Below are 27904 nucleotides of genomic sequence, written 5' to 3' on the forward strand. Positions count from 1 at the left end.
CACTAAGCATGTAGAGATCAATTTTCATTTTTTACGTAACAGAGTTGCCAAACGGAAGCTTTAGGTTCAATTTATTATTGACCAAGATAAAGTTCTCAGTGCAACATAACTCTATATTGGCTCTCGTATTGCGATTGAATTTCTATCACAACATTCGGATTCTATCCGTATCACATATACATAGTAGTAGAATTTTTATCCTATGTAATTCTTGCCAGTGCGATCTTGCATCGTCGGGCTGCGCAGAGGCCATGTGCATCATGTGGGGCCCCTGTGCCACATGGCTCTGCTGCGGCACTGACGATGCGATCGCACCGTGCAAAAAAGAGAAGATAACAATTCATAGTAGTATCATTATAAAACTCTTTTACTTTAACCGACTACTCTTGTGCTTTAACTGACTAGGACTCTCTCTCTTTCAGTCATGTAACTCAACCTATATATATTCTCTACATTATTGTAACTGTGGATATCAGAAATACAATAATATATTTGGTAAATTAGCAATGATCTAGTGTTGGAGGTATATTATTCAATTTATAAGAGCATGTGTAACATTGAGTGGTGATACATGACTGTGCCTTGATGGGCTACTTTTTCTACTTATGCTTTGGCTAGTTTATTCCTATTGTTAATTGAGATGTTTCTCTCCGGTGTGAATGATTTTCTAGGTTGTTGGTATGTTCCAGATTGTGCCTATGGGGCTGTTTGGGCTTGACTGCTTGATGTGTCAATGTGTTATTCTTCCATGTTTTGATTGGAGCTTCTCCAGTGGGAGAACATGTAATTGAAGGTCAATTAAGGCCAACCCAACCTGGCTCAGCCCAATCAGGGCCAATCTGGTCCGGCCCAATCAGGGTTGGGCCTGGCTTGGGTAAACCTTGGCAAGGCCAGGGTCGAGAGTTTGTTAGGTCCTAGCAGGGTTGGACTGGGCTTGGGCTGACTGTATGACCCCCTAGGGTTGGGTTGAGGTTTTAACATGCCCGGTTGACACCCCCTAGTCACTAGCAACCTTCTTTCCACATTTTATGGTTCACGATACTTTGATGGTGGCCTTTTATAACATACGGTTGATGGTATGAGTTGGGAAAATTATCTCCTCTAGTTCCCTGCTCGGCCCAATTCCTCCAATGCCTGTAATAAGGAGTGGACCCTATCCGGGTAGAGTGTTCGGGTAGGGGTAGGGTGGTCATTGTACCCCCTTATTGCAGGCACTGGGGGAACTAGGTTGGGCAGGGAGCTAGAGGGGACAAAGATCTGTATGAGGGTGAGCTAGACCGAGTCACAAATGAATTCCAAACCCAATTAAATTCTGGATTTCATGATTAGGATGGACAGATGGACGAATTTTTATCACCTGCGGTTCCCCTGCCTGGTACGGTTCCCTAGTGCTTCTAATGAAAGGGGGTGGACTCCACCCGGGCAGTGTGTTCGGTCAGGGGTTAGAATGGTCATTTCAGCCCCCATATGAGAGGAACCGCATAACCGTACTGGTCGGCGAACCTCAGGGGATAAAGGTCCACCGATCGACTCGAAAACCAGTAAGATCGGACCATAGGGAATAAACCGGCGCCCGGACCTGCATGGTTCAGAAATTTGCCACTTGCGGCCTGCGGGAGAGATCCTCGCCTAAAATGTTGACGCGCCATTTTTTTTCTTTCACGTCACCCATGGATGGTGAGAAACCTCACAACCTTTGATCCTTGCACTTTTATTCGTTCCGCTCCACCTCTCTCTCTTAACTGCGACGCTTTGAAGCTCAGAATAATCGGAAAATGTCGGATGCTGCAAAAGGAGAAGAATTCGAGAAGAAAGCTGAGAAGAAACTTAATGGCTGGAACCTCTTTGGTAGTTCTAAGTTCGAAGACGCCGCTGAGTTGTACGAGAAGGCTGCTTCTTCCTACAAACTCGCTAAATCATGTAATCTATCTCTATTTTCCATTTCAATTGCTCTTGATTCATTTTGTTTTTGTTACATTTCAATTCATAGACATGAAATTGTTATGTACTTTCTCGTAACAATCCCTCATTTTTCCTTATCCAATTGGCTAATGTTGATCTAGGGTTTACATTGATCATTTTCTTAGAATTTTTTTTGGATGCATCATTTTCTTAGAATTGGTTCCTGAATAAGACGTTTGCTGATCCATCTGTGATTGATCTAAAAGAATATTCTTCTTTTGGGAGTTGAACCTATTGGGTGAAAGGCTCGGTGCAAATGTATGTAGGTTTAATTTTTTTGTTTGGTTCACCATTTTTTGTTCTTCATTTAGATACACTCATCTTTATCCATTAAAGTCTAAACAATTCATGTCGGGTTTCTTCTAAGTTATTGAAATTCGAAACATGTTATGGAGACTCCATGGAACTTTTAGGAACCTACAGAATTTCCAGTAAAACATAGCATAGATATTGTCGGGAAATGATGAAGAATGGATGAACAAGCTGGCAATAAAATAATGACAAGTTGGGTAGACAAAGTATGTGCTGACTGACATGACATGTCTTTGACCAAATGTCCAAGTGGTCGTTGGTTCAGTCCAGTTATGCTATAGTCTCTCCCCCCTCCCCCCCCCCTCTTTTTCATTTCTTTCTTCTTTCTGTTTTGTTTTGTGTTTTGGGATGTAAAAAGATCACTTAAAAATTATTGAAGTTTCATTTGCCTTTGAAAGAAAAAAGTGCCTCCTCAAGAAAGCATGAATTGGTTTTTTTTGGTAGGCCTCTTGCCTTACTTGCCCAAAAATATTTCTTAGAATGGAACTTGAACTCTGACATACAGAATACTATCACAGATTGATATCTTCCCTCTATTTTGATTTTTGACTATAGTTCTTTACAGAATACTATCAGAGATTGATGTCCTCCCTGTATTTGACCATAGTTCTTTAAAATCAAATTGGATTAGTGGGATCTTGGTCTAGTTGGATTGTTGGAAAGGTGAATGATTTCTCGCATGACCTCGATGTCATGCAAAATAAACAGCCTCTCTGGAAAGCAGGGGTATGGCTGCATACATTATGACCCTCCCCAGACCCCGCTGTGGCGGGACCCTCGTGCACTGGCTACACCTTTTTTTTTGGCTTAAAAGGAATGGTGTAATGAAAAACAGAATATGTAAAAGCAAAACCCAGTTTATAGACTCCTAAAAGTAGAACCAAGAATTGTGCTAGAATTGACAGCCCCAAACAAACCCTTCAAATTTGACTAGACTGATTTTTTTGTTTTTGTTTTGGAAAGGACTGGACTGATATATGTGTTAGGATACAATAATTAAGCCCAAAACACCAAATCCACATTCGCTTCCAAAATACGAGAAATTAAAATTATATCAAAATCCACACCCGTATCCCTGGAAGACTTGGTCTCCCTCCATTGTTTATGATTCGTTTGCATTTGGTTTTGGTATCTAGGTTATGGTTCTTGCTTCACATCATTTAAACAGGATGATCTTTTCCCTGAGACTTTTTATTTTCTTTCTTTTTTTGTTGGGTTTTTTTGGGGGGGGGGGAGTAGCACAGTATGTGATCTTTCGTTCTTCAACAAAGGATTGGCCATATGGTCCGGGTAAGATGTACTTGTGGAATGGGTGGCATGTGGATGAGGCCTGGATATAATAATTGCTGGCTTGTAACAGTTTCGGCAATTCATCTACTTTGATGATTGAATCTTGATTCTCAGTTCATTGGTGTTTAATTTTGAAAATGTGCTGGTCTTTTTTCTTTTATAGCATTTGAAACACTGTTGTGAAGGCAATGCCCATGTGTGGCCTAGGCAACTAAGAGGTCCCTGTGGGTTTAGGTGAGCCTAGGTGATTTGAGCTAGATGCTCACCTAGATTTCCAGAACTGCCTAGGAGACAGGCATGCATTCAGGCACCATGGCTAGGCGACAGCATAGAGACACAAAATTAGTGATGCTCTTTACTAGGCTGTTATTTGTTTTGATCTGTGTGCCATATATTTGTGTTACAGTGTGTCCTTTTTTTTTAATGAATGTAAAGATTCTGTTTATTTCTTTTCTTTTACTGTTCTGAGCAAGTGGTATATATCTCTTTTTATTATATCAAATGCTTGATATTTGAGAGTGGAAAAAAGGAAAGAAAACTGAAATGAAAGTCTCGAGGCAGCTAGGGCCTGATCTCTTCTTCTCTTGGTCTTTGTACTTCATGTTTGAGAGATTGTTCTTTTAATTTTTTAATATTGTAGTGGCAAATTTTGATTTAAATTTGGTATAGAAGGAATTCAAGCAATATGAGCCGAAGTTTGCCCTGTGTAGTTCCTGGACTAAGCAATGCCTGGAAGACCAGAGGGTCTGTCACCTAGGTTTGGCAAAGCATGTTAACAACTGATTTGAAATATCTCAAAAATAAGTTGAGTTAAAGTTTTATTACAGATATAATAAGTTCATATTACATGCTTGTTAAGACCTCTAATATTTGTTTTTTTTTCAGGGGATAAAGCTGGAGCTGCCTACATCAATGTAGCTGATTGTCATTTGAAGGTACTGATGTATATATCATTTGGTTAAGCACTTAAGTTCTTATTATTTTTCCTTTGTGACACTGTTAAATATTCTCTTTTTCAGTCAGAAAGCAAGCATGAAGCTGCTTCAGGCTATGTCGATGCTGCAAAATGTTACAATAAAACCTCCCCTAAAGGTTATTTTGCTCTTTACGCATAAATATAATTTTTTAGTTATGCAAGGTGTTTTTTTTTCATCAGAAAAAAATTATATTGTTTTATCATTTAAAATCAATGATGTTATCCCACCCTGTGAAAGATATTCTTTTGATGTTCATTTTGCCATTAGTTGGGGTCATCTTAGCTTTGTCTCTAGTTTTGCTTGAAGGATATCATTAGTTGAATTTATCATAAAAAATAAGAATTTTTCAGCCAAAGTATATGACATCAATCTGAGGATGAGAGAGAGAGTAATGGAGTTGACTCGACCTACCAACAGGTATTAGGATGCAACTATGTATACAGTATTGTAGACTACAGTTTAAAGCCACCAGAGAAAATTAATGACTCAAAATCACAAGATCTGATTTCCCTCACACCCTGGTTTAGTGAAGGTGTGATGGAGTGGAAAAAATCTCCAAATTGGATGTAAATCTGATGGATGGATAAGACTGCTGGGTTTCAGAGTAGAAAGTAATGTTTTTTGAAATTTAGGATCATCAAGAACTGACAATGTGACACTCTGATCAGAATCAAATTTAGATCGTATGTTCCCTTTGGAGTGAGGAACAAACCTTCCATACCTCATTCCAATCCAAGGGCTAGATGTCCGTAGAAGATATTTCCTATCTGCAGCAGGAGAAAACCCAAAACAGGGGTACCGCAAGGTGTAAGGACAGCAATAAAACTGAAATCAAATTAACCCTGGTTCTTCCCAATGTTCAGGAGTGGGGAACCCTTACTAATTCTACAGACACAATAGAAGAAAGTAAATCAATAGGGACTGTACTTGCTTGTCTCCGTACTACCACAGGGAAGAAAAATAAGAAGAATAGAAAAAGGGGATATGGATCAGATTTCCCACCTGAGCTTGACCAGAATCTCTCCAGTTGACCTCCGAATCTCTCTGAGGGGCTGCTGTCTCTCACAGATCATCGAAGCCAAAGCCAATGAACATTCTTTATTTGATTTGTGGGCTATGGCTGCTTACAGTTCACATATTTAAAGAATTGGAATTCCTCAATCATATTGGCTGTAGAAAAACAGCCAGCCAATAGGATTAAAGATACCCCAGGGGGTAGCTCAGTTGGCAAAGACCAACACCTCACAATTAGGAGGTTCCAAGTTCAACTCTCCTTGGGGCCTACCTACTCCCCCCATCCCCCGCAAAAAAAAAAAGGACTAAAAATACCAAACAAATAATGACTTGATAACATAAAACAAAAATAGAAATAGACTAGGAAATCTCCCACGCATGGTAATAGGGAAAATCATATTGTGACTAAAACTCTTTAAATAAAGAAACTATTCCTAAAACAAAACCCACGACTGGTCTTTGAAAGAGACCAAACCACTCCCAAGCCAGTATAAACTAGATCTGGTTTGGCTGAACCAAAAGGTCCAGTTCTAGGGAACCGTAGGTTGCTGAATGGGCGTGACCAACGACTAGTCTTTGAGGGAGACCAAACAACTCCCAAACCAGTGTAAACCAAATCCTGGTTTGGCTGAAGCAAAAGGTGTACTTATGGGGATCCGTAGGCTGCTAAATGGGCTTGGTCCCCTTTCCCTTCCTCCTGCGACTGTAGGTGACTAGGTGTGCTGGAACCTATTTGCATCAACTCTCCCCAGCTTGAAAATATTTGTCCCCGACGGATGTAAAAGAGACATGTATTGGTCGTAGAGGTCCGGGTTGAGCCGTTGAAGTCATTCACATGAATCTATGTGCAATCAATCGGCGGATGTCGCTTCCACTTGACAAGGAATGAATGATAGCCTTTGCCATTCCGCATCATAGTGTACCTGTTGTCAACCACATCTTCAATTTCATCCTTCAGTGGTGTAACAAACGAGGTAGCCGAAAGGCCTGTTCTGTGTCACCCTAATCTGAATGGTGACCTACATAAACAGTCATATCAGCCACATTAAAATGTCTTCTAGTTGATAGTCATATACTCATATCTAGTGGCGACTCAAGGATATATGCATTAGGTCCAGTATTCTTTAACACCTTATATGGACCCATCGTCCGTGGATTCAACTTAGTATTGGTGCCAGGAGTAAACCTCTCTGAAGCTATTCAAACCATTACCATATCTCTTGGATTGAACTCGACAAAACGACGGTGACAATCAGCCGTAGCCTTATAAGTGTTGTTGTTAAGAGTAATGTGTCGGAGTACATCAGCTTGCATCTCAGTGATATGCTGGATAAACTTGCCCGCTTCAACGTTGACTTGTGCATGAGATGGAAGGGAAACCAAGTCTATCGTCCGCTTGGGCCAGACTTCGAGAATAATCTCGAATGGAGTACGACCTGTAGTGCGATTAATCGAACTATTGTAAGTGAACTCGGATATGTTGAGTATAGATGGCCAGATCTTCTCATATTCTCTCAGAAGACAGCGTAAGAGATTGCCAAACTCAGATTTACCCCTTCAGTCTATCTGTCTATCTGTGGGTGAAAGGTTGTAGAAATTCCAGCTTCGCATTCGTCTTCAATCAGTCTTCCTGAAATAACTCATAAACTTCACATCGCAATCCAAGATTATTGACTATGGCAGCCCATGGAGACGTACCTCCTCTTTGAAGAAGAGGGTTGTGATGTGGTTCACATCAAACAAGTATGAAATTGGCCATCTTGAAAAATCGGTCAACCACCACGAATATGGAGTCGTGCTTTTTACTGAGTAGTGGGCAGGCCAAACATAAAATCCATGCTGATATGAATCCATAGTGTATGAGGAATGGTATGCGGAGAATACAATTCTGTGTTTTGCTTATCCCTTTCGCAAGCTAGCACGGGTGGTACCATTTGATCACCTGCTCTATATCTTGTGAAGTTGTAGCCAAGAATAGCGATCAGCCACCTGTAGAAGGGTTTTATCACGACCAAAATATCCACCCAATCTTCTGTGCAATTCCTGAATAAGGTGTTGTCATGGAGATTGTTGGTCAACCGGGTCAATTGAGGTTTTCTGGAGTGGTGTTGTCATTGTTGGCAACCTTATTATCCATATTGGTGATGCGACAGTGGTATTTGATGAGTTGGAAGAGCTGAAATGGTCAAACAGTCACCTACACAGCTATAAGGGTATTTTGGTCATTTGGTAGGGTTACAGGGGTACCCGCACTTGAAGAACACCATTTAACAGCATATTAAGTCCTTATATAGTGTTTGGCAAAGGGGCGAAGCAGCAGGTGAAGGTTTCATACTGTTAAAGTTGTGATTTCACAGGTTCATGCAATGGCAGTGACTTTAAGGTCATTTTTTGAAGGTTTAATGGCATTTCTGGGTGAAGTGGTCTTCATGAGAAATGAAGTTTGTCGAGTCACGGTTCCAACGCAATTGGTCTCACATCATTTCAGTGTCGGACGAGAAAGTTACAGTTGTTTCCGTGTTGATGCACAAAAATGGAGCAAATCTGGCATACGCAAAAATTTTATACTTAGCCAATTTTTGGTCGTTTTTTTAAAGTGCTACTGGAGACAGAGGTGTCCCATTGTTTTATAAAGTTACAGAATCATGGTGGCCGTTGGATTTTGTTCATCACGTCGCTCTGTGATTGGCTTGCCCTTGATGGTGCACGGTGCTACGCCATACACCATAACATAGTCCCTTGAGAAATTTGTACACAGCTTTTGAAATTTGAAATTTCAAATTGGGTAAGTGCTGTACAGTTGTCACCACTTTTTGAATGTGATCTCTCGGCCAATCTTATCGTGCCTTGCCTATTGTCACAAATATTTGTTGAATATTACAATTTCACCCTCCACTTGCCAATTTCGGATTATCTAACTTTGGAAGGCAATATCTCTCTCATTCGGAGTCCAAATCAGTCGCCGTTTTTTTTGAAATTGCATATTTTTTTCAAGAAGAACACAGTGGAAACATGAAAAACAGCAGAGAAATGTTAGAAACGTCAAAAGCTGTGAAAAACCTTGATTGAACAATCGAAGATGCTGCTTTGAACGTTGGAGAATGTGCACGACATTAGGAAGGCTTCAAATAGTGGGTTAGTCACGGGATTACTCAGGGAGAGGTAATCTTTTGTTTCACAAGTCATATTTGATATCTAGGGTTTGATTCATATTGAAAGAATCCTAATTTTGTTCATGTTATTGGGAGGGACTTGTAATTGAATTTTTACATTTATATTGTAATTCCATTCAAGTTGGGGCTTGATTGGATTGGGGTTGTAGCCCTAGATTTCGTTGGTGCGGAGTCAGAAGCAAGTGTTGTAGCACCTGGGCTATTGTAGTAGTCGAATTCGAGTTGAGTATTTGAGGAAATACGAAACCCTTACAGGTATTCCTCCGTGGATGTAGGCAGCTTGGCCGAACCACGTATATTTGGTGTACTGTGTGCTTGTTATTTTGTTTTCGTATTCTTGGAGTGTGTTTGCTGCAGAGTGGTGGTGCATTGTTTGGTAGACCTGGCCACACAGTGGTTGCGAGGTGGACGTGCATGTGTGATTGGTAATTACGGGACTGCCCCGGCCAATCTTTGTGTGTGATTGTTATACCTACGAGATTGAGTTTGGAATAATTTTTGAAGGCACTGATTCACCCCCCCTCTCAGTGCACGTGGGATTATCAAGTGGCATAAGAGCTAAGTTACCTAGTAAATTAGCTGAATAGCTTGGGACAGTGAGCTGAGAGAAAGAAGGATGGATAGCTCAGTAGTTACAGTCACAGCAAGGTACCACAGTTTGATGGAACAAGTTATGATTTTTGGCGCATCAGGATGGAGACATATCTGAAATCTTTGGGCTACGGTGTTTGGATGTCTGTGAAGAATGGATACAAAATTCCCACAGGTGATAACTAATACAGTTGAACTCAAGAAGTATGAAAACGACTCTAAGGCTAAGAATGCATTTCTGAGTACATTGGTCAACACTGAGTTTACCAGAGTTGTTGGATGTGAGACTGCTAAAGAAGTGTGGGACAAGTTACAGAATGTCCATGAAGGTGATGAGAAGATCAAAGAGGCAAAACTACAACACTATAGGTCACTGTTTGATAATTTGAAGATGTCTGATGAAGATACAGTGGAAAGCTTCATGAGTAAAGTGAATGAAATTATAAACGCCGTCAGAAGTCTTGGTGAGGAAATCAAGGATGCAGTGGTAGTAAAGAAGATTCTCAGGTCTTTGCTGGATCTCTATAACCCAAAGGTGTCTGCTATAGAAGAGTCAAAGAACTTGAATGAGTTGAGTTTAGATGAATTGCTTGGTATATTGACTGCATATGAAATGAGAATGGTGAAGCCTAAATCCACCGAGAAGGAGGCTGCATTTAAAGCCATGAAGAAGTTGAAAATTAAGCAAGAAAATGGTAATGAAGATTCTGATGATGAGCTTATTGCCTACCTTGCCAGGAAGTTCAAGAATGGTAAAGGTAAATACAAGGGAAAACTTCCCTTGAAGTGCTTTAATTGTGGAGGTATAGGACATTTTGCCTTTAAGTGTCCAAAGAAGAGCAAAACAGTTGAGTCAGATGATGAAGACACTCAAGCCTCCATGAACAGCTTTAAAAAGAAAAAGTTCATTTCAAAGAAGAATGACACCTTCAAGAAAAAGAGTTTGATGACAAAAGAAGATGACACCTCTTCAGAAGAATTAATAGAAGTTCAAGACTCTGATGATGAACTAATGTTCATGGTCTTAGCAAGCAATGGCCATCAAGAAGAGGAAGAAGAATCTAATGAGGATGAAGAATCAAAAGCTGAAGATCTGGAAACTATTTTTTATACTACCTTAAATGAGCTCAAGACAGAAAGAAAGAGAAGCAAGATGTTAGAGAAGCAGCTTGCAGAAGAATGAGAGAAAATCAGTCAACTAAAGCTCACCATTGAAGAAACACAGAAGATGACTGAAGATATTAGCATTAACTTATCTTTAAAAGTTGATGAATGTGCCAAGCTTGAAGAAGAAATAGTAAAACTAAAGGCAGAACTTGAAAATTTGAAAAATAAGGACTACCTTACAGTTGCAAATACATCTCCAATAGTTACAACTGTGAATGACAAGGGCAAGGAGGTTTGTGTTCAAGAAACTGAAGAAGAACATGATCAAGCATCAAATGGAGCTAGCATGTTAGATGATCTCCTTAGTAGATAAATGCCTATCAATGATAAATCTGGTCTTGGCTATGAGAATGGAAGTTCTTCAAAGAGAGTGAAGATAAAAGGGAATGGCACTGCACATAATCCGGTCAGGTTTGTGAGTGAGAAGAGAAGAGGTTCAAGATCTATGAATTCTACTAACAAGAAGGTTGATGAGGATGGGTTTACTACAGTATACTATCAGAGATCCAAAGACTACATGAAGAATATTTGGCAGACTCAAAGGTTCAATGGGTATTGTTATGGCTGCAACATGTATGGACACAGAGTAACAGAATGTAAAAGGAATGCCAAGCTTGCAGTTGTCAAAATGAAGAACAGGTTTGCACCACTGGTTGATCAGAATGTGGAATGTTTTAGATGCTACAAGCTTGGTTACATTGCAAGAAACTGCAAGACCTTGCTTCCCTCTCAAAGGCAGTCTATGAAGAAGGAGAAAAAATATCACACAAAGAACAAGAAGGTGTTTACAAAGAAGGAAGCCAGAAAATCCATCACTGTATTTAACAAAGCAATTTGGGTTGAGAAGAAGAAGACAGGAGAAAGCAACAAATCATTGATTGTTCAGACGGTTTTTAAGGCTCAAAGAAGATCATCTCCATGGATTCTTGACAGTGGGTGTTCTACTCATATGACGGGTGAAAGAGATAGATTTTTAAATCTTGATAAAGTTGAAAGTGGCTCAGTTAGATTTGGGAACAATGATGGGGCCAAGATTGAAGGCAAGGGGACAGTCAACTTGGATCAAAGACGAATAAAATCTGGTAGGATGTTGTATGTGAGCGGGTTGAAACATAATCTTCTGAGTGTGAGTCAGATATGTGACCAAGGAAATGAGGTCTTATTTACGAAGGAAGGTTTTGAGATAAGGAAGACGAAAAATGGAAAGAAAGTGGCTCATGGTTGCAGGACAGATGGGAATTTGTATGTTCTTACAGAGAGCAATGATGACAGTTGCATGATTAGTCAGGAGAATGAAACCACACTTTAGCACAAAAGACTTGGGCATATAAATTTCAAGAACTTAGCCAGGTTGAGCAAAAACAAGGGTGTTAGGGATCTTCCAAAAATCAAGAACCTCACAAATCATGTTTGTAGACCATGTCAGAAGGGTAAGCAAACAAGGGCTATATACAAGTCAAAGGAACACTATGCTAGTAAGCCTTTAGACTTAATTCATAAAGATTTGTGTGAACCAATAAGGACTCAAGCAATTGGAGGAGAGAGATATTTTATGTTACTTATTGATGAGTACTCAAGGATGACATGGGTCTTTTTTCTCAAGGACAAAACTGAAGCCTTACACTGCCTCAAGGTGTTTAAGAAAAGGGTTGAGAATGAGACTGGCAAAACTATCAAGTGCATCAGATCTGACCAAAGAAAGGAGTTCACATGGAATGCTTTCACAGAATTTTGTAATGAACATGGCATACAAATTCAGCATTCGGCAGCAAGAACCCCTCAACAAAATGGAGTAGTTGAAAGGAAGAATAGGACAGTTCAAGGAATGGCTAGGGTAATACTTACAGATAATAATATTGCAAAACATTTTTGGAGAGAAGCCATTTATACAGCTGTCTACATTGGCAACAGGTGCTTGTTGAGACCACAAGAATCCAAGACTCCATATGAATTATGGTTTAATAGAAGAGCCACAGTGAAACACTTTAGAGTGTTTGGTAGTTGTTGCTTCATCAAAAGAAAGGAAGACAACCTTGGAAAATTTGACGATAGAGCAGATGAACGGATTTTCTTAGGGTATGCCTCAAAGAGCAAAGCTTACAAGTGCTTCAATATGAGGTTGGGGAAAGTTGTGGAGATTTCAGATGTGAAGATTGATGAAACATTACCCCACTCTAAACCAGTAGTGTTAGAAGAACAAACTTTTGAAGAGGTTGATGATGATGCGACTGTAAATGATGAAGTTGTGGAAGTTCAAAAGCATGAGGATGTAGACACAAATGCCCATGAGAATGACACAGTGACAGAGAGAGATGGAAGACCTAGCTTTGAAAAGTGGCAAAAAGTGCATCCCCCAAATCAAGTCATTGGAGATCCTAAAGCGGGTATGCAGACAAGAAAGATGAAGGCCATTACATATTCTCTATTGTCACAGGTGGAACCCAAGTCCGTTTATGAAGCAAGCAAAGATGAACATTGGGTTAAACCCATGAACGAAGAGCTGGATCAGATTGAGAAGAACAACATATGGGAGTTAGTTCCCAGACCAGCAGACAAGAACATTATTGGCACCAAGTGGGTCTTCAGGAACAAGTTAAATGAAGATGGCTAGGTGATGAGAAACAAAGCCAAACTTGTGCGCAAGGGCTACGCTCAGGTGGAAGGAATAGATTTTGATGAGACTTTGCACCGGTAGCAAGGATGGAATCCATTCGGATGTTTTTGGCTTTGGCGGTATACAAGGGCTTCAAGGTATATTAGATGGACGTGAAGTCAGCTTTCTTGAATGGTAATCTTGAAGAGGAAGTATATATAGAGCAACCAGATGGTTTTCAGCTTTGGGAGGATCCAGATATGGTTTGTAGACTAAAGAAAGCTTTTTATGGATTGAAGCAAGCTCCAAGAGCTTGGTACTCCAGACTTGATACTTATTTGCATCATTTGGGATTGCGAAAGGGTATGGTTGATATCAACTTGTATGTGATGACAGAAAGCAGCAGTCGATTGATTGTGGTAGTATATGTCTATGATATCATTTTTGGAGGGCACAATGATGAAGTGTGTAGACAGTTTGCAGAGTGCATGAAGAAAGAGTTCGAGATGTCCATGCTCGGAGAACTCTCATACTTTCTGGGATTGCAAGTGAGCCAACGGTAGAACGGCATTTTCATATGCTAGATGAAGTATACCAAAGAGATGTTGAAGAAATTCCAGATGAAGGATAGTAAACCAATGGGTACGCCCATGGTTGTGGGATGCAAACTGAGTACAGATGATGATTCCCCCTTAGTTGATCAGACAATGTATAGGTCTATGATTGGCAGTTTGTTGTATTTCACAGCGTCAAGGCCTGATATTATGCAAGCAGTTTGTCTGGTAGCTAGATTTCAAGCCAACCCAAAGGAGACACATCTATTGGCAGTTAAACGAATTTTCAGATATCTTCGGGGTACAGTTGAGTATGGTTTATGGTATTCCAAGACCTCTAAATTCACTCTCATGGCATTTTCAGATGCGGATTGGGCAGGTAGTGTGGATGATAGGAAGAGCACTAGGGGCGGTGCATTCTATCTTGGCCAAAGCCTTGTTGCATGGCACAGTAAGAAGCAACAGTCTGTGTCATTGTCTACGGCAAAGGCAGAGTATATTGCAGTGGCAGCTTGTTACACTCAAGTGATTTGGATGAAGAGGCAAGTTGTAGATTATGGCATTGACAGTTCTGAACCGATTCCTATCAAGTGTGAAAATATGAGCTCAATAAATATTTCAAAGAATCCGGTACAACACTCGAGGACAAAGCACATCGATATCCGATATCACTTCTTGAAAGAGAAAGTCAAAACTACTGAGGTGAGATTGGATTTTGCCTCTACATCAGAACAGGTCGCTGATATTTTCACAAAACCACTTCCCAAGGAGAGTTTTGAATGGCTCCGAGATAAACTTGGAGTTGTCACTCCAGTTGCGCAGTAGGAGGCATGTATACAGGGGGAGCTTCTGGATAGGGGGAGTTTCCATGACCCTTTGTACTTGTTGTCAAAGGGGGAGAAGTTGGTGTGTGTGTAAAGAGTTGCCAACAATTCCAAAGGGGGAGATTGTTGGTCAACCGGGTCAATTGAGGTTTTCTGGAGTGGTGTTGTCATTGTTGGCAACCTTATTATCCATATTGGTGATGCGATAGTGGTATTTGATGAATTGGAAGAGCTGAAACGGTCAAACAGTCACCTACACAGCTATAAGGGTATTTTGGTCATTTGGCAGGGTTACAAGGGTACCCACACTTGAAGAATACCATTTAACAGCATATTAAGTCCTTATATAGTGTTTGGCAAAGGGGCGAAGTAGCAGGTGAAGGTTTCATACTGTTAAAGTTGTGATTTCACAGGTTCATGCAATGACAGTGACTTTAAGGTCATTTTTGGAAGGTTTAATGGCATTTCTGGGTGAAGGGTCTTCATGAGAAATGAAGTTCGTCGAGTCACGGTTCCAACGCAACTGGTCTCGCATCATTTCAGTGTCGGACGAGAAAGTTACAGTTGTTTCCGTGTTGATGCGCAAAAATGGAGCAAATCTGGCATAGGCAAAAATTTTATACTTAGCCAATTTTTGGTCGTTTTTTTTAAAGTGCTACTGGAGACAGAGGTGTCCCATTGTTTTATAAAGTTACAGAATCATGGTGGCCGTTGGATTTTATTCATCACGTCGCTCTGTGATTGGCTTGCCCTTGATGGTGCACGGTGTTATGCCATACACCATAACATAGTCCCTTGAGAAATTTGTACACGGCTTTTGAAATTTGAAATTTCAAATTGGGTAAGTGCTGTACAGCTGTCACCACTTTTTGAATGTGATTTCTCGGCCAATCTTATCGTGCCTTACCGATTGTCACAAATATTTGTTGAATATTACAATTTCACCCTCTACTTACCAATTTCGGATCATCTAACTTTGGAAGGCAATATCTCTCTCACTCGGAGTCCAAATCAGTCGCCGTTTTTTTTTTTAAATTGCATATTTTTTCAAGAAGAACATAGTGGAAATGTGAAAAACAGTAGAAAAATGTTAGAAACGTCAAAAGCTGTGAAAAACTTTGATTGAACAATCGAGATGTTGCTTTGAACGTTGGAGAACGTGCACGACATCAGGAAGGCTTCAAGCAGTGGGTTAGTCACGGGATTACTCAGGGAGAGGTAATCTTTTGTTTCACAAGTCCTATTTGATATCTAGGGTTTGATTCATATTGAAAGAATCCTAATTTTGTTCATGTTATTGGGAGGGACTTGTAATTGAATTTTTACATTCATATTGTAATTCCATTCAAGTTGGGGCTTGATTGGATTGGGGTTTTAACCCTAGATTTCGTTATTGTAGAGTCAGAAGCAGGTGTTGTAGCACCTGGGCTATTGTAGTAGTCGAATTCGAGTTGAGTATTTGAGGAAATACGAAACCCTTATGGGTATTCCTCCGTGGATGTAGGCAGCTTGGCCGAATCACGTATATTTGGTATACTGTGTGCTTGTTATTTTATTTTCGTATTCTTGGAGTGTGTTTGCTGCAGAGTGGTGGTGCATTGTCTGGTAGACCTGGCCACACAGTGGTTGCGAGGTGGACGTGCATGTGTGATTGGTAATTACGGGACTGCCCCGACCAATCTTTGTGTGTGATTGTTATAGCTACGAGATTGAGTTTGGAATAATTTTTGAAGGCACTGATTCACCCCCCCTCTCAGTGCACCTGGGATTATCAGAGATGATGTTGGGATGCACAATCGAGTACACCCATGAAGACAAAACCATCATTTAGGGAGTATTTGGAATCTCTACCCCCTTACTGTAATGTTTGATACATAATCGAGAAATAAGGGTCTGTAGGTTACTCGTCTTTGATGTGATCAATACTCATGGCATCTGGCAAAATTGTATGCAAGGTCAATATGTTTCTGCTCAACACATCAGCCACTATGTTCTCCTTTCCTCCCTCATACTTTAGAGCAAATGTGAATTCTTGCAAGTATGCTACCCAGTGGCGTATCTCGCACTCTACCAAATTTGGAGAATATATGCTTCAAAGCATCATGGTTGGTAAAAAAGATAATTCTTTTCCAATCAAATAATGCCTCCAGTGCTTCAATACTTGTACCACTGCATATAACTCCAAGTCATACGTCGAGTAATGCTTTGTCGTTCAATTTCTCACTGTAGAAGGCTATAGGGTGACCTCCTTGAAGAGAATACCGCCAATGCCAATGTGAGAAGCATCTGTAGCATCCTCGAACCCAATCAAAATCAAGTAGCTGTAGGATATGTGCCTCTATCATCCATTGTATGATAAGTGTGAAGGCTTTGGTGGCTGCAGGGGTCCATTCAAACTTGCCTTTTCCCTTCATACATTCGATGATAGGTCCCATGATGGAGCTGAACTAATGTAGATGGGGTTCAACTAAGAATCACTCTACAGTTTTGGAGGCATCTTACATCTACTGGTCTGGTATTTATGGCCTTCCTCAATCTACCATCAAGTCCCTTCAAGCTCTTATGGCTTCCTTTCTATGGAAGGGCTCTGATTCCTCTCGGTTCCTCCACCCCTTAAGCTGGGTTGCTGTGTGCCTTCCCAAGAAGGAAGGAGGGTTAGGCATCAGAAGAATCAAAGAAGTGAACACAGCAGGTATCATTAAGCTCATCTGGAAGTTGTCGAAGAAAAAAAGCATTTGGGTCAATTGGGGAGTAATCTCTATCCATACACAAGCAAGAACAGCAGCAAACAAACAGAACAACACACTGCTCAAGCAGTCACAGCAGCAAAAAGAAGATCAATTCTTAAGAAGGACTTAAATCAAACTCCTCATGTGCATCCTAACTTCATTCCAGCAGTCATTCACCATATAACATCCAAAAAAATACTTCTTCAACTAACAACCATCAAATGTAACAAGATGCAAACCATCCATTCTCATCAACCAATGGTCATCTGATGTGTTGGCTGCCCATAGGAATCAAACAAACAGTAGAAACAGAGCTGGCGGTACCTTTGGAGCAGCAAAAAATTGAGCTATGCTCCTCAAACTGTGCCCCTCTTCAACGCAGTGCTGTGGGGTCTGAAAGGATACCCCTAGGCGATCCAAAGGCAGCAAATCTCATTCCAAAAGATTGAGAGATGAGGAAGCAACAAGAACAAAGGTGTAGAGACTGGCGGTAACTTGAGGAGCAGCTTCCAGAGCTTCAAACTTCATCGACAGCATCTACAGTCCCTCCATTTTATGTTGGTTCAAAGAATGGAACTCCAAGGGATGTAATACTTTACATTATACAGACCCTAATGGAACCTTCTATCCTTTTAGGGTTCCAAAGGGAGGAGAAAGACAAAAACTGAGCTTAGCCGACTCTCAAAACAGAGAACTCAGCTCTGATACCAAGTTAGAACTTGAAGATGGATCGATTCTATTAAGGGAGAAGAGATTTACAGCAAACCAGAAGGTAAAGAAAGGGAGAAGAGAAGAGAGGAAGAAGAAGAAGAAAGGTTAGGAGAATAGTCGATTATGTGTGTTGATATGTTCTCAACACACATTACTTCATTAATAAACTCTTCCAAATTACACAGACCTCCCTAGGGAAGTAAAGAGAAATAAAACAAGAAAAGGAAAAATACAACTTGGTCATTGTCTTATAACAGGACAATGACAGAACTATCCTTATACAAGATATTCTAACAACTCAACGAATATGACCTGCATATTTTGATGACTCTGTTCACTTAATGACCCCTGCAAGCTCCTCCTATCATATCTGGACCCAGGTTACCCGAGGAGCTGCCATCAACATTGAGCTTTATGGCATTAGCTTAGCTGGTGTCTAGACAGGTTATGATCATATAGTGCTTTTTCTTTAATACATTATGAACAATATACTCGGAGGATGGAAGGGAGAACTCTTCTTGCTCTTAGCCTTTAGGTTTCTAATAGTTTTTTGAGTTATTGATTTGGTTCATAGTTGTAGAGTTGGCCTTGGTTGTACTGCTTGGCACTGTTTGTTCTTTGTGTCTTCATGGTTTGGACTTCCATAACTTCCTTGCTTCCTACCAAAATTTTCGTTACTTATGCCTTATTGTCTGATTAATAGCTCTATCTTAAATTGATGTTGTAAGATTCCTATCCTCTTCATGAAATGATTAGCAATGTTTTCTTCATATTCACATCGTATTGGGTGAGTGCTGGCATTCTACATCGTGAATCTGGAACCTGAACTGCAAAGAAGGGTGCACTTCAGTTTGCTCATCTGTTCAGCTTTCTCCTTTGGTCTCTGTTCCTTTGAAAAAGTTACTCCCTCTGTCCTGCAAAGATGGTCCTTACCCTTTTTGGCTGTCTCAAATCCTTTGTCTCCGTCTCAAATCATGTAATGAGTTTTGTTAACTGTACTAATTTTCCCCCTGCATTCGTTTCCACATTCATTTATTGCCCAACTTGAAAAGAGTTTGACTAAGTAATGGGAGGACAATATTGAGAAATGAGTGTGTTTAATGCTTTAACAACCCCTTGAACTTTGGGCTTTTTCAAAGGGGACAGTCATTGCGGGATGGAGGCAGTAATTGTTTTGAATCTGAATGTCAGTTTCTCCTCTATTTCAGTCATTTTACCTCATGGGATTAGCTTTAATTTATTTCAGCTGAAAGATCTTGCTGCTTACTGCTATTGGGTGCTCTGCAGAGGCTATTTCATGCCTGACTAAGGCTGTCAATCTTTTCAAGGAAATTGGCAGGTTTAATATTGCAGCTAGACATTGCAAGGTAATCTCTACTGATTAGTGACAATAATCTATGTTAATTAGCTAGTGGGCGAGCCTTGGTGCAATGGTTAAGTTGCGCTATTGCAACCTGTTGGTTTTGGGTTCGAAACTTGGAAAGTAAGGCTGCGTACTTTTGCCCTTCCCAGACCCTGCAGTTGCGGGAGCCTCGTGCATGAAATACTCTTTTAATCTATGTTAATTAGATGCCTGCTTGTTTAGTTGTGGACCTTGGTTTAGAACCCATATCTCTAAGAATTCTTCTATTATTTTAAATAATTCCCACAGAAAAAATTTCTCTGGCCTCTCACCTCTGTGAAATTACACCTTCGGAGAAATGCTATGGGGAGTTGGGGAATGCACTTATCCCTTAACTGCCCCGTTGGCTGCAACGAATTTGGAATTTTGAATCAGGGAAACCTGCACACACATACACTGAGAGAGAGGGAGAGAGACAGAGAGAGCTCATTGTATTGGGACTCTACCATTGGCAACTAAGTTCCTGAATGACTTTTTATTTATTGTATCTCTTTTCTATGATATGATATCTGATGACATTTTTAAATGTCCCTTTACTATTGGAACACAATCCTTTTGGTGCAAAGTTTAAGGGGGAATAAAAGGAAATGTGGTTGAATCAATTCCAAAGCCAGATGATGTTTTGGCCTTGTATTTTTCATGTTCAGGAAATTGGAGAGCTTTATGAGCAAGAACAGGATCTTGAGCAGGCTATTGTTTTCTATGAGCAAGCTGCCGATTTGTTTGAAAGTGAAGAATCAACAACATCTGCCAACCAGTGCAAACAGAAGATTGCGCAATTTGCTGCACAGATGGAACAGTGAGTCATCTTCTTCTAGTTATAAATTAGTTCTTTGATATCATGTCATGTTTGTTGTTGTACTGGTAACCATGTGTAAACATGGATTATGTTTCCCCTTTCCATGAGCCATTTCTTTGTGCTCAATTCCATGATTTAAATATATCTTTTTCTTTCTTTTTTTTGGTGAATAAAAAATGTATTACCAAAGCCCAAGGAGGGTGAAAAAGAGAAAAGGGGGGAGGGGGAAAATACAAAGGAGAGAAAACGGGGGGGAGGGGGAGAGACGGACCCCAGACCCAACTAAGGGTGGGAGTGGGGACGTAAGAGAGCACTATCTAAACCCCAGGATACAACAATATGCCTGTTCTTTGGGGTATCCAAAAAAGGCTTATGAGGCACAAAAGTAAGCTTAGGGGAGACATCCCAAAAGATGGCTTTGCAAATCAAGTCAAAGGAGCGAGAGGTGAAGGTCCATCACCTAAGGTTCCTCTCCATCCAAATGTGGTAGAGTGTAGCGCCAAACACAAGCTTGCCTATGGTGTCGCAGATAGTGCAGCCAGGGAAAGTCATGATCAGCCAGAGCCACTCTCAAGCGAAGGGTAGGTGTCTCCTGCTGCGAGGCCAGATAAACGAAAGGGCTTTTTTCCAGATGGTAGAGGTAAAGGGGCAAGCGAAGAAAAGGTGGTCAATGTCTTCGGAACCATTCCAACAGAAAATACAAGAAGGGGGGGACTGGGATTCTTCGGTGAGTGAGGAAAGCTTGTGTTGGGAGACATAGGGTAAGGGTTCTCCAGGCAAGGAAGCTATGGCGAGGGATGTGACCTTTGAACCAGACTAGCTTGTGCCATAGGGCAGTAGGGGCTTGGGGCCTAACTAGGTTCTAGGCAGATCTAAAGCTAAAGAGGCCGTTTGTGGAGGGGAGCCAAATAACCTTGTCCGCATGAGCAAGGGGGGAAGGGTGAAGGGGGGGGGGGGGGAGACCAAGATCCATCAGAGATGATGGAGGAGAGGGGGGTAAACTTGGGAATGCCGGAGGAGTAAATTGCTCTAGCCCCAAAGAAGTTATAGAGAATTCCGTTGGGGTAACAGGGGTCAAGCCAGAGGGAGATGGAGGACCCATCAACAATGGAAGAAGAAGTGGCTCTAAGAGCCAGAGGGCAAAGGAGGAGGATCTTGCACCAGACCCAGGAGGACTCAGCAGAGATGGAGACGGTCCAAATGGAGTCATTCTTGAGGAGGTGGGAGTAAACCCACTGAACCCAAATGGAGTCGTGCTTAGAGGAAATTTTCCAAATAAGCTTCAGGATTCCTGCAGTATTGGAGTCTCGGATACGGCGAATGCCAAGGCCTCCTTCGGAATACATTTTTTTCTTATTAGTATGATATACATATCTTTATTATCATACATAATAGATACCAATTCCCTCACCTCCATCAAAAGGGGGGGGGGGAGTATGTGTGTGTATACAGTGAACTAAGGTTCATGGTGGTACATCATAGTCAATATTTTTTCTTGTATCATGAACTGGGATTATGACCATCTGGACCACCAAGCTTGGCCATGACAGACTTACCAACCCCAAGGACCAGATGTTCTTTCGAAACTGTTGACTGGTCAATGAACTGGCTGGTTCAAATGGTTGGATCATTTTGACCATTTAAAATGGAAGACTGGACAGCATGATTGGATTATTTAATGTTATGTATTATTTGAAAAAAAAAAAGGAATTGGACATTGGTGAAGACTCTGACGTACTGTCTAACATCTCAGACCAACTGCCACTAGGCCAAGCCCAGAATTTTGTTCCATATGTAACATCTGTACATTTTATACAAAGGTTGACTATAATAATATTTAGGGTTTTGCTAACCTTCTGTTAGCTGACCAGCCTATCTGAACATGTCATGGGATCTTGGGCATCAAAGGAGACAAAAATTGATAATATCTGTCTGATATGTGATTGGATGTGACATCACAGATTCTGTGAAGTTAGCATTTCTGTTAAAAAGTTTCTTAGTCCGTTTGAACTGCTGGACTGCAGGCTGCTAACTTCCATGTCAGAACATTTATATCCATCTAGTTGAGAAAGCAGTCCCATCGTATTGGTATATTTGAGTCTCTGATTGGATATCAATGAATTATTTAGACAAATGAAGCATACATAAGTACCAGGAGAAACAAGGAGAAAATTACTATTTTTTTGGGGGGGAGGGGGAATGCATGAAGAAACCTTTGGCATCACTGAACATGACAGCCATTTGCATCTGACTTACATAAATCATTTGCAATCAAATGTGCATAGGAATGAAAGGGGATGAGATATTTAAAAGCAGGGACCAGATATTGAAAGTTCATTTGTTCATTTTGGGACATTAGAAATTTGAAAATAAGAATGTTTTATAGAAGATTTTCAAAACATGAAATTGATATCAGGATTTCAGGATCTATTGTGGTTGTCAAGGTGTCCCTCCTTAGTGACAAGGCACTTCTTCATGTTCAAGTTATCTGTTTACCAGGAACACAGGTCACCTAGATCCTGAAAGGGAGGAAAGGAGGAGGAGGAGGAGATGAAATTATATGAATTGTAAGATGGCATAAAGTAACTACGTCATCACCTTGGAGAAGAAGACTAACAGTATCTGGACTTTTACAGATACTTTCTTCAAGGCTGAATCTTAGTCAACAACAATCTTTTCCATAGGGAAAGTTATTCAGCAGGCCACATGTTAACAGTTCCTCTATGGCACCTTTGAGGCCAAACAGCCCTTAATCTACATCTCGGCGTAGTTCTGACAGACCTCCTATGAAGCCACGGGATGAGCTATACGTTTTTCGTCCACTTTTGACTACACAGGTTTCGGATGAGGATGATTTGCATCGAAATAGGATTTTCCAGACCAGAGTGAGATGCAACATCAGTCTTTGCACCATGGTAATTAACGGTGGTAGTTGCACCAATACTATCTCTGAAGACGATGTTCACAAACTCGGCTTAAAGACAGAGCCGCATCCTAGCCCCTACAAAGTTGCATGGGTGAACAACACTAATCTTAAGATCAATAATCAATATTGGCTCACATATTCTATTGCTTAAGATCAATAATCAATATTGGCTCACATATTCTATTGGCTGTTTGGTCGACAAAGTGCAATGTGATGTCCTACCCATAAAGGTATGTCACATCATCTTAGGACGTCTGTGGTTGTTTGATAAGAAGGTTTAACATTGTGGTTATGAGAACACATACTCCTTCAAACACGGTGGACTCGATATGAAGTTCCTCCCAACTAAGGATCTTCCGGCAATCAAGCTTCAATGGACAGCATGATCTCGTGTTAAGTCACATAGTCTCCTCGGTCTTTGTCCAAACTCGACGAAGTAGAGTTCTTTTCAGAGGAGGAAAATGGATGCAGTAGCACTTGACTGGTTTGACCAACATAACCGAGTTTGGAATCCATATCCAGTCAGAATCAGTCCAACCTGGTTTTTTGACCACCAAGGGTTGGAAGAAGTTTAGTTATTCTGTAAGTCTTTTATTTGTTTGAGTTGGATACGTCGGAATAGACTAATTAGTTTTAGAGTTGGTTTGCAAGTTATTTTTTAGTTTTAGAGTCTAGCTAGGAGTCTTAGTTTTACATCTTTAAATATGGGCATTGCTTGTAACCGATGGACAGAATTGAATGGAAAATTATTGAGTTTTTCTCTGCGTGAGTGTGTGGTTGTGTGTTTCCTGTTCCCCCTTGCAACTCTGAGTTTCTTCTCAGATTTCCCTACTCATTTAGGCATTTCTAATCAGACCTGGTTGATGAACTCTGGATCTGGATCATCGACTGATGGACCTGCTACCCTTGCTTATTGGGCCTCTAAAACAAATTCTTTCGTTATTCGGGGTCAATTTGGGGGATACAAATTCAATGTTTTTAGAAGCTTATCAAATAGATTTCTTCTTAACTAGAAGAGCAGACAAAATGTTGTGTAAAAATTGTAAGTTATTCCTGGGGAGAGTCTAACCACCCAACATAAACTGGTGATCTTGGATATGTGCCTCAGTGCACATAAGTGTAGGAGGAGGGAACCTATGGACCCTAAGATAAGATGGTGGAGACTAAAAGGGGACTCCCTAGGCACATTTACTGAAAATGTGGTCAAACAAGGAAAGTGGGACTTTGAGGAAGATACCAATGTGATATGGAATGAGATGATGACTTTTATTAAGAGGGTTGCCAAAGAAGTTCTAGGGGAAGCAAAGGTAGGCGTCAGGCCCCTAGGGAGACTTGGTGGTGGGATGAGGAGGTCCAAGCAGCCATTAAGACCAAGAAAGAGGTGTTTAAGAGATGGCAACGAACTAAAGAAACAAAATATAAAAGGAGGTATAATGAGGCCAGAAATGAGGCTAAGAAGATAATGGGGATGGCTAGGGCGAGGAAATATGATGAGCTCTATATTAATCTAAACACAAAGGAAGGGGAAAAAGCTATTTATAAAATAGCTAAAATGACAGGAAGAAAGAGTAGAGATTTCGACCAGGTAAGATGTATAAAAGGGGAAGATGGAAGAGGTGTTGGTAAGGGATGAGGAGATTGTGAGGTGATGGGATGAGTATATTTGTGAACTTCTAAATGAAGATAGTATTCTAATATGACCGAACCGGTTAACTGCATTAGTCATCAAGACACAACACATCATAGATATGTACGAAAGGTTGTTGTGGCGGAAGTTAAAAAAGCCTTAAGAAAGATGAAAGTAGGCAAGACACCACGCCCGGATGAGATCCCAATAGAAGTGTAGAAGGCCCTAGGAGTATGTGGGGTATATTGGTTAACCAAGTTATTTAACAAGATTATGATCACAAGGAAAATGCCAGATGATTGGAGGAGAAGCATTGTAGTTCTAGTCTACAAAAATAAGGGTGATGTCAGAGTTGCAATAACTATAGAAGCATAAAACTTAAAAGTCATACTATGAAACTTTGGGAGAAGGTTATTAAAGCCCGTCTGAGAAGAGAGACTCATATCTCGAAGAACCAATTTGGTTTTATGCTAGGTAAATCCACGATAGAAGCTATCTACCTACTGAGGAGGCTCTTGAAAAAATGTAGAGCTAGCAAGAAGGATCTCCATATGGTGTTTATTGACCTGGAGAAAGCCTATGACAAATTGACAAGTCCCTAGAGATTTAATCCGGCATGTTGTTGCGAACAGAGGGTGTCGAGTAAATATATAGATATAATTAAAGATATGTATGAGGGTGTGGTGACTAGTTTGATATTTTTGTGGGAGGCCAGGGCAAGGAATTCCCAATTACGGTTGGGCTACATCAAGGATCAGTCCTAAGCCCTTATTTGCTTGCGCTTATTATGGATGAATTAACCAAGAACATCCAAGACGAGGTACCGTGGTGTATGCTCTTTGCCGATGATATCATTTTGGTGGATAAGACGAAGTAGGGATTAACGCTAATTTAGAAATGTGGAGATCGATCCTATGATGTGTATGATGGAGAATATGATGTGTAACTTTAGTCACACTATGATTGATGACATAGTTATCAAGGCGTCACCTTGAATGGCGTCCAGGTTCCTTAGACGCCTTGGGCGCCTTGCTTTTTTGACCCTCTAAAACGCCATGGTCGCCTTCCTGCCTTGATAACTATGATGGATGATGATGTGGTGAAAATTGAGGAGAGAGAGATACCGCCAGATGACTATTTCAACTATCTGGGGTCTATCATACACAAAGAAGGTGACATAGATGATGATGTTTCACAAAGAATTAAAGTGGGATGGATGAAGTGGAGAGATGCGACCGGAGTACTGTGTGGCTGACACATTCCTTTAAAGCTTAAAGGAAAGTTCTACAGGACTATTGTCCAACCTGCTTTGATGTATGTGGCAGAATGTTAGGCAGTTAAGAAGTGCCATATAGCGAAGCTATGTGTTCTAGAGATGAGGATGTTAAGATGGATGTGCAGCAAAACTAGGATGGATAAAGTGAGAAACGAACATATTATAGCTGATGTGGGAGTTGCTCCAAGAATGTCGTTTGAGGTGGTTTGGCCATGTGCAACGGAGGCCTGGGGACGCCCCAGTAAGGAGGAGTGATCTGATTCTAATTGAAGGAGCTAAGAGAGTTAGGGGCAGGCCTAAAATGACCATAGGTGAGGTTGTGAAGGATGACATGCATAGTCTGGGTCTTATGCCAAGTATGACCTCCGATAGAGTCTATTGGAAGGCAAAGATCCATGTTGTCGACACTATGTAGCTGAGATTTTCCTGATTTCCTGGACTATCCTCTTTCCTCTTACTTTTATTTTCCATCTCTCTTTTCTTATCTTATTTCTTCATTCCTCTTACTTTTCTTCTGTGAGGACCTCAGTTTTCCCTACTTTGTTTTGAAAGGATCCATGTAGCCGACCCCATTTAGTTGGGATAAGGCTGAGTTGTTATTGTATCTATGATAACTCAATTCAGAATGCTTTTGTGACCAAGCGCTTCTCTACCCGGCCCTCCACCACATAACTAATAGGAGAAATTACTAGTATAGAACACCTACCAGAACTTCTCCCTTTAAGGTAGTTCCCTGTGGTGATGTGTAACTGTACACCAAAGTATGGTATCCCATAGTCAAATCAATGCTCGTGATTCACGTTACCATCCTTACTTGTTTCTCCGATGTCCTACTTTCTCTTTTGCTTTTTTAATTTACTTGCTGATACTCGTTTTACATTTCTTGTTAGCATTCCTGTTCTTTACACATAAATTGAAAAATACAAAAAAACAAAGAGAGTTTCATTTTTATACGTACTTTTTCCCTGTTTTGCAATTTGCACTCAGCATCTTCTGCTTATCTGTGGTTAGAATATGGACAGAATGGATGAAAAAAACATGTGTTTTTCCCAGATATCAGAAGGCAATTGAGATTTATGAAGATATAGCACGCCAGTCAATGAACAATAATCTTTTGAAGTACAGTGTTAAGGGGTATCTCCTGAATGCTGGCATTTGCCAGCTTTGTAAAGGCGATGTTGTTGCCATAAACAATGCATTGGAGCGATATCAGGTCTAAGTTAATGTCTATTTTGGCTTGTTGAAGTTTTTTCTTTGTGAGCCATGGTGAATTAAGATGTTGCGATTGCTTGCGCAGGAATTGGACCCTACTTTTCCAGGGACACGGGAATACAAGTTATTAGCTGTAAGTTACCGCTGTATAACCTGGCTTGACTTTCATATGTCTGAAATTAGTCTTATTTTTTAATAATAAATATAAATTTACTGAGATTAAAAGGTAATATATAAATTAAAAAGAAAAAAAGGAAAGAATAACTTGTATTTTTATGTTTTAGATATGCTTCAACTTTTGAAGTTAGACATGGGTTGTATGATATGGAATTAATTGTTTAATTAAACTTCCAGGAATGAGTCAATATTCATTATTCATTAAGTATTTCATTACTTTACCCCCTCCCTCTTTTTTTTTTTTTTTTTTTTTTTTTTTGCATTATAATTATTTTCAAGCAATGAAATTGCACTGCCTTGTTGATTATTGACAAATTCCTCAAGAGTGGTACTATGCTAGTATGCTTAATAATGTGGCCATATTGAATTCTTTAATTACCCCATGGTCTGAGGAGAATAGTTACACAGTGAAAGTTGTGCTCTTTGTGGCAGGATATTGCTGCTGCAATTGATGAAGAGGATGTGGCTAGATTCACTGATGTCATAAAGGAATTTGATAGCATGACACCACTGGTATATCTCTTAGCATTTAATTTTCAGCTTGTTAGTAACTCTTTCGTGCTCCTGGTTTAAAAAAGTTAGTCTGAG

General features: G+C 40.4%; 1 protein-coding gene across 1 annotated transcript; it reads left to right on the forward strand.

The window, feature by feature from the left end:
* The first annotated feature begins 1775 nt into the window (after positions 1–1775).
* Positions 1776–27904, forward strand: LOC122656254 (alpha-soluble NSF attachment protein 2-like). Its single transcript, XM_043850737.1, has 8 exons — positions 1776–1920; positions 4450–4499; positions 4584–4656; positions 19185–19264; positions 19947–20098; positions 26981–27140; positions 27225–27272; positions 27749–27904. The coding sequence occupies exons 1-8, from the start codon at positions 1776–1778 to the stop codon at positions 27887–27889; spliced, it is 849 nt and encodes a 282-aa protein (XP_043706672.1). The 3' UTR covers positions 27890–27904.

Source organism: Telopea speciosissima, chromosome 3 (genome assembly GCF_018873765.1).
Source record: "Telopea speciosissima isolate NSW1024214 ecotype Mountain lineage chromosome 3, Tspe_v1, whole genome shotgun sequence".
In the NCBI taxonomy this organism is placed as follows: Eukaryota; Viridiplantae; Streptophyta; class Magnoliopsida; order Proteales; family Proteaceae; genus Telopea; species Telopea speciosissima.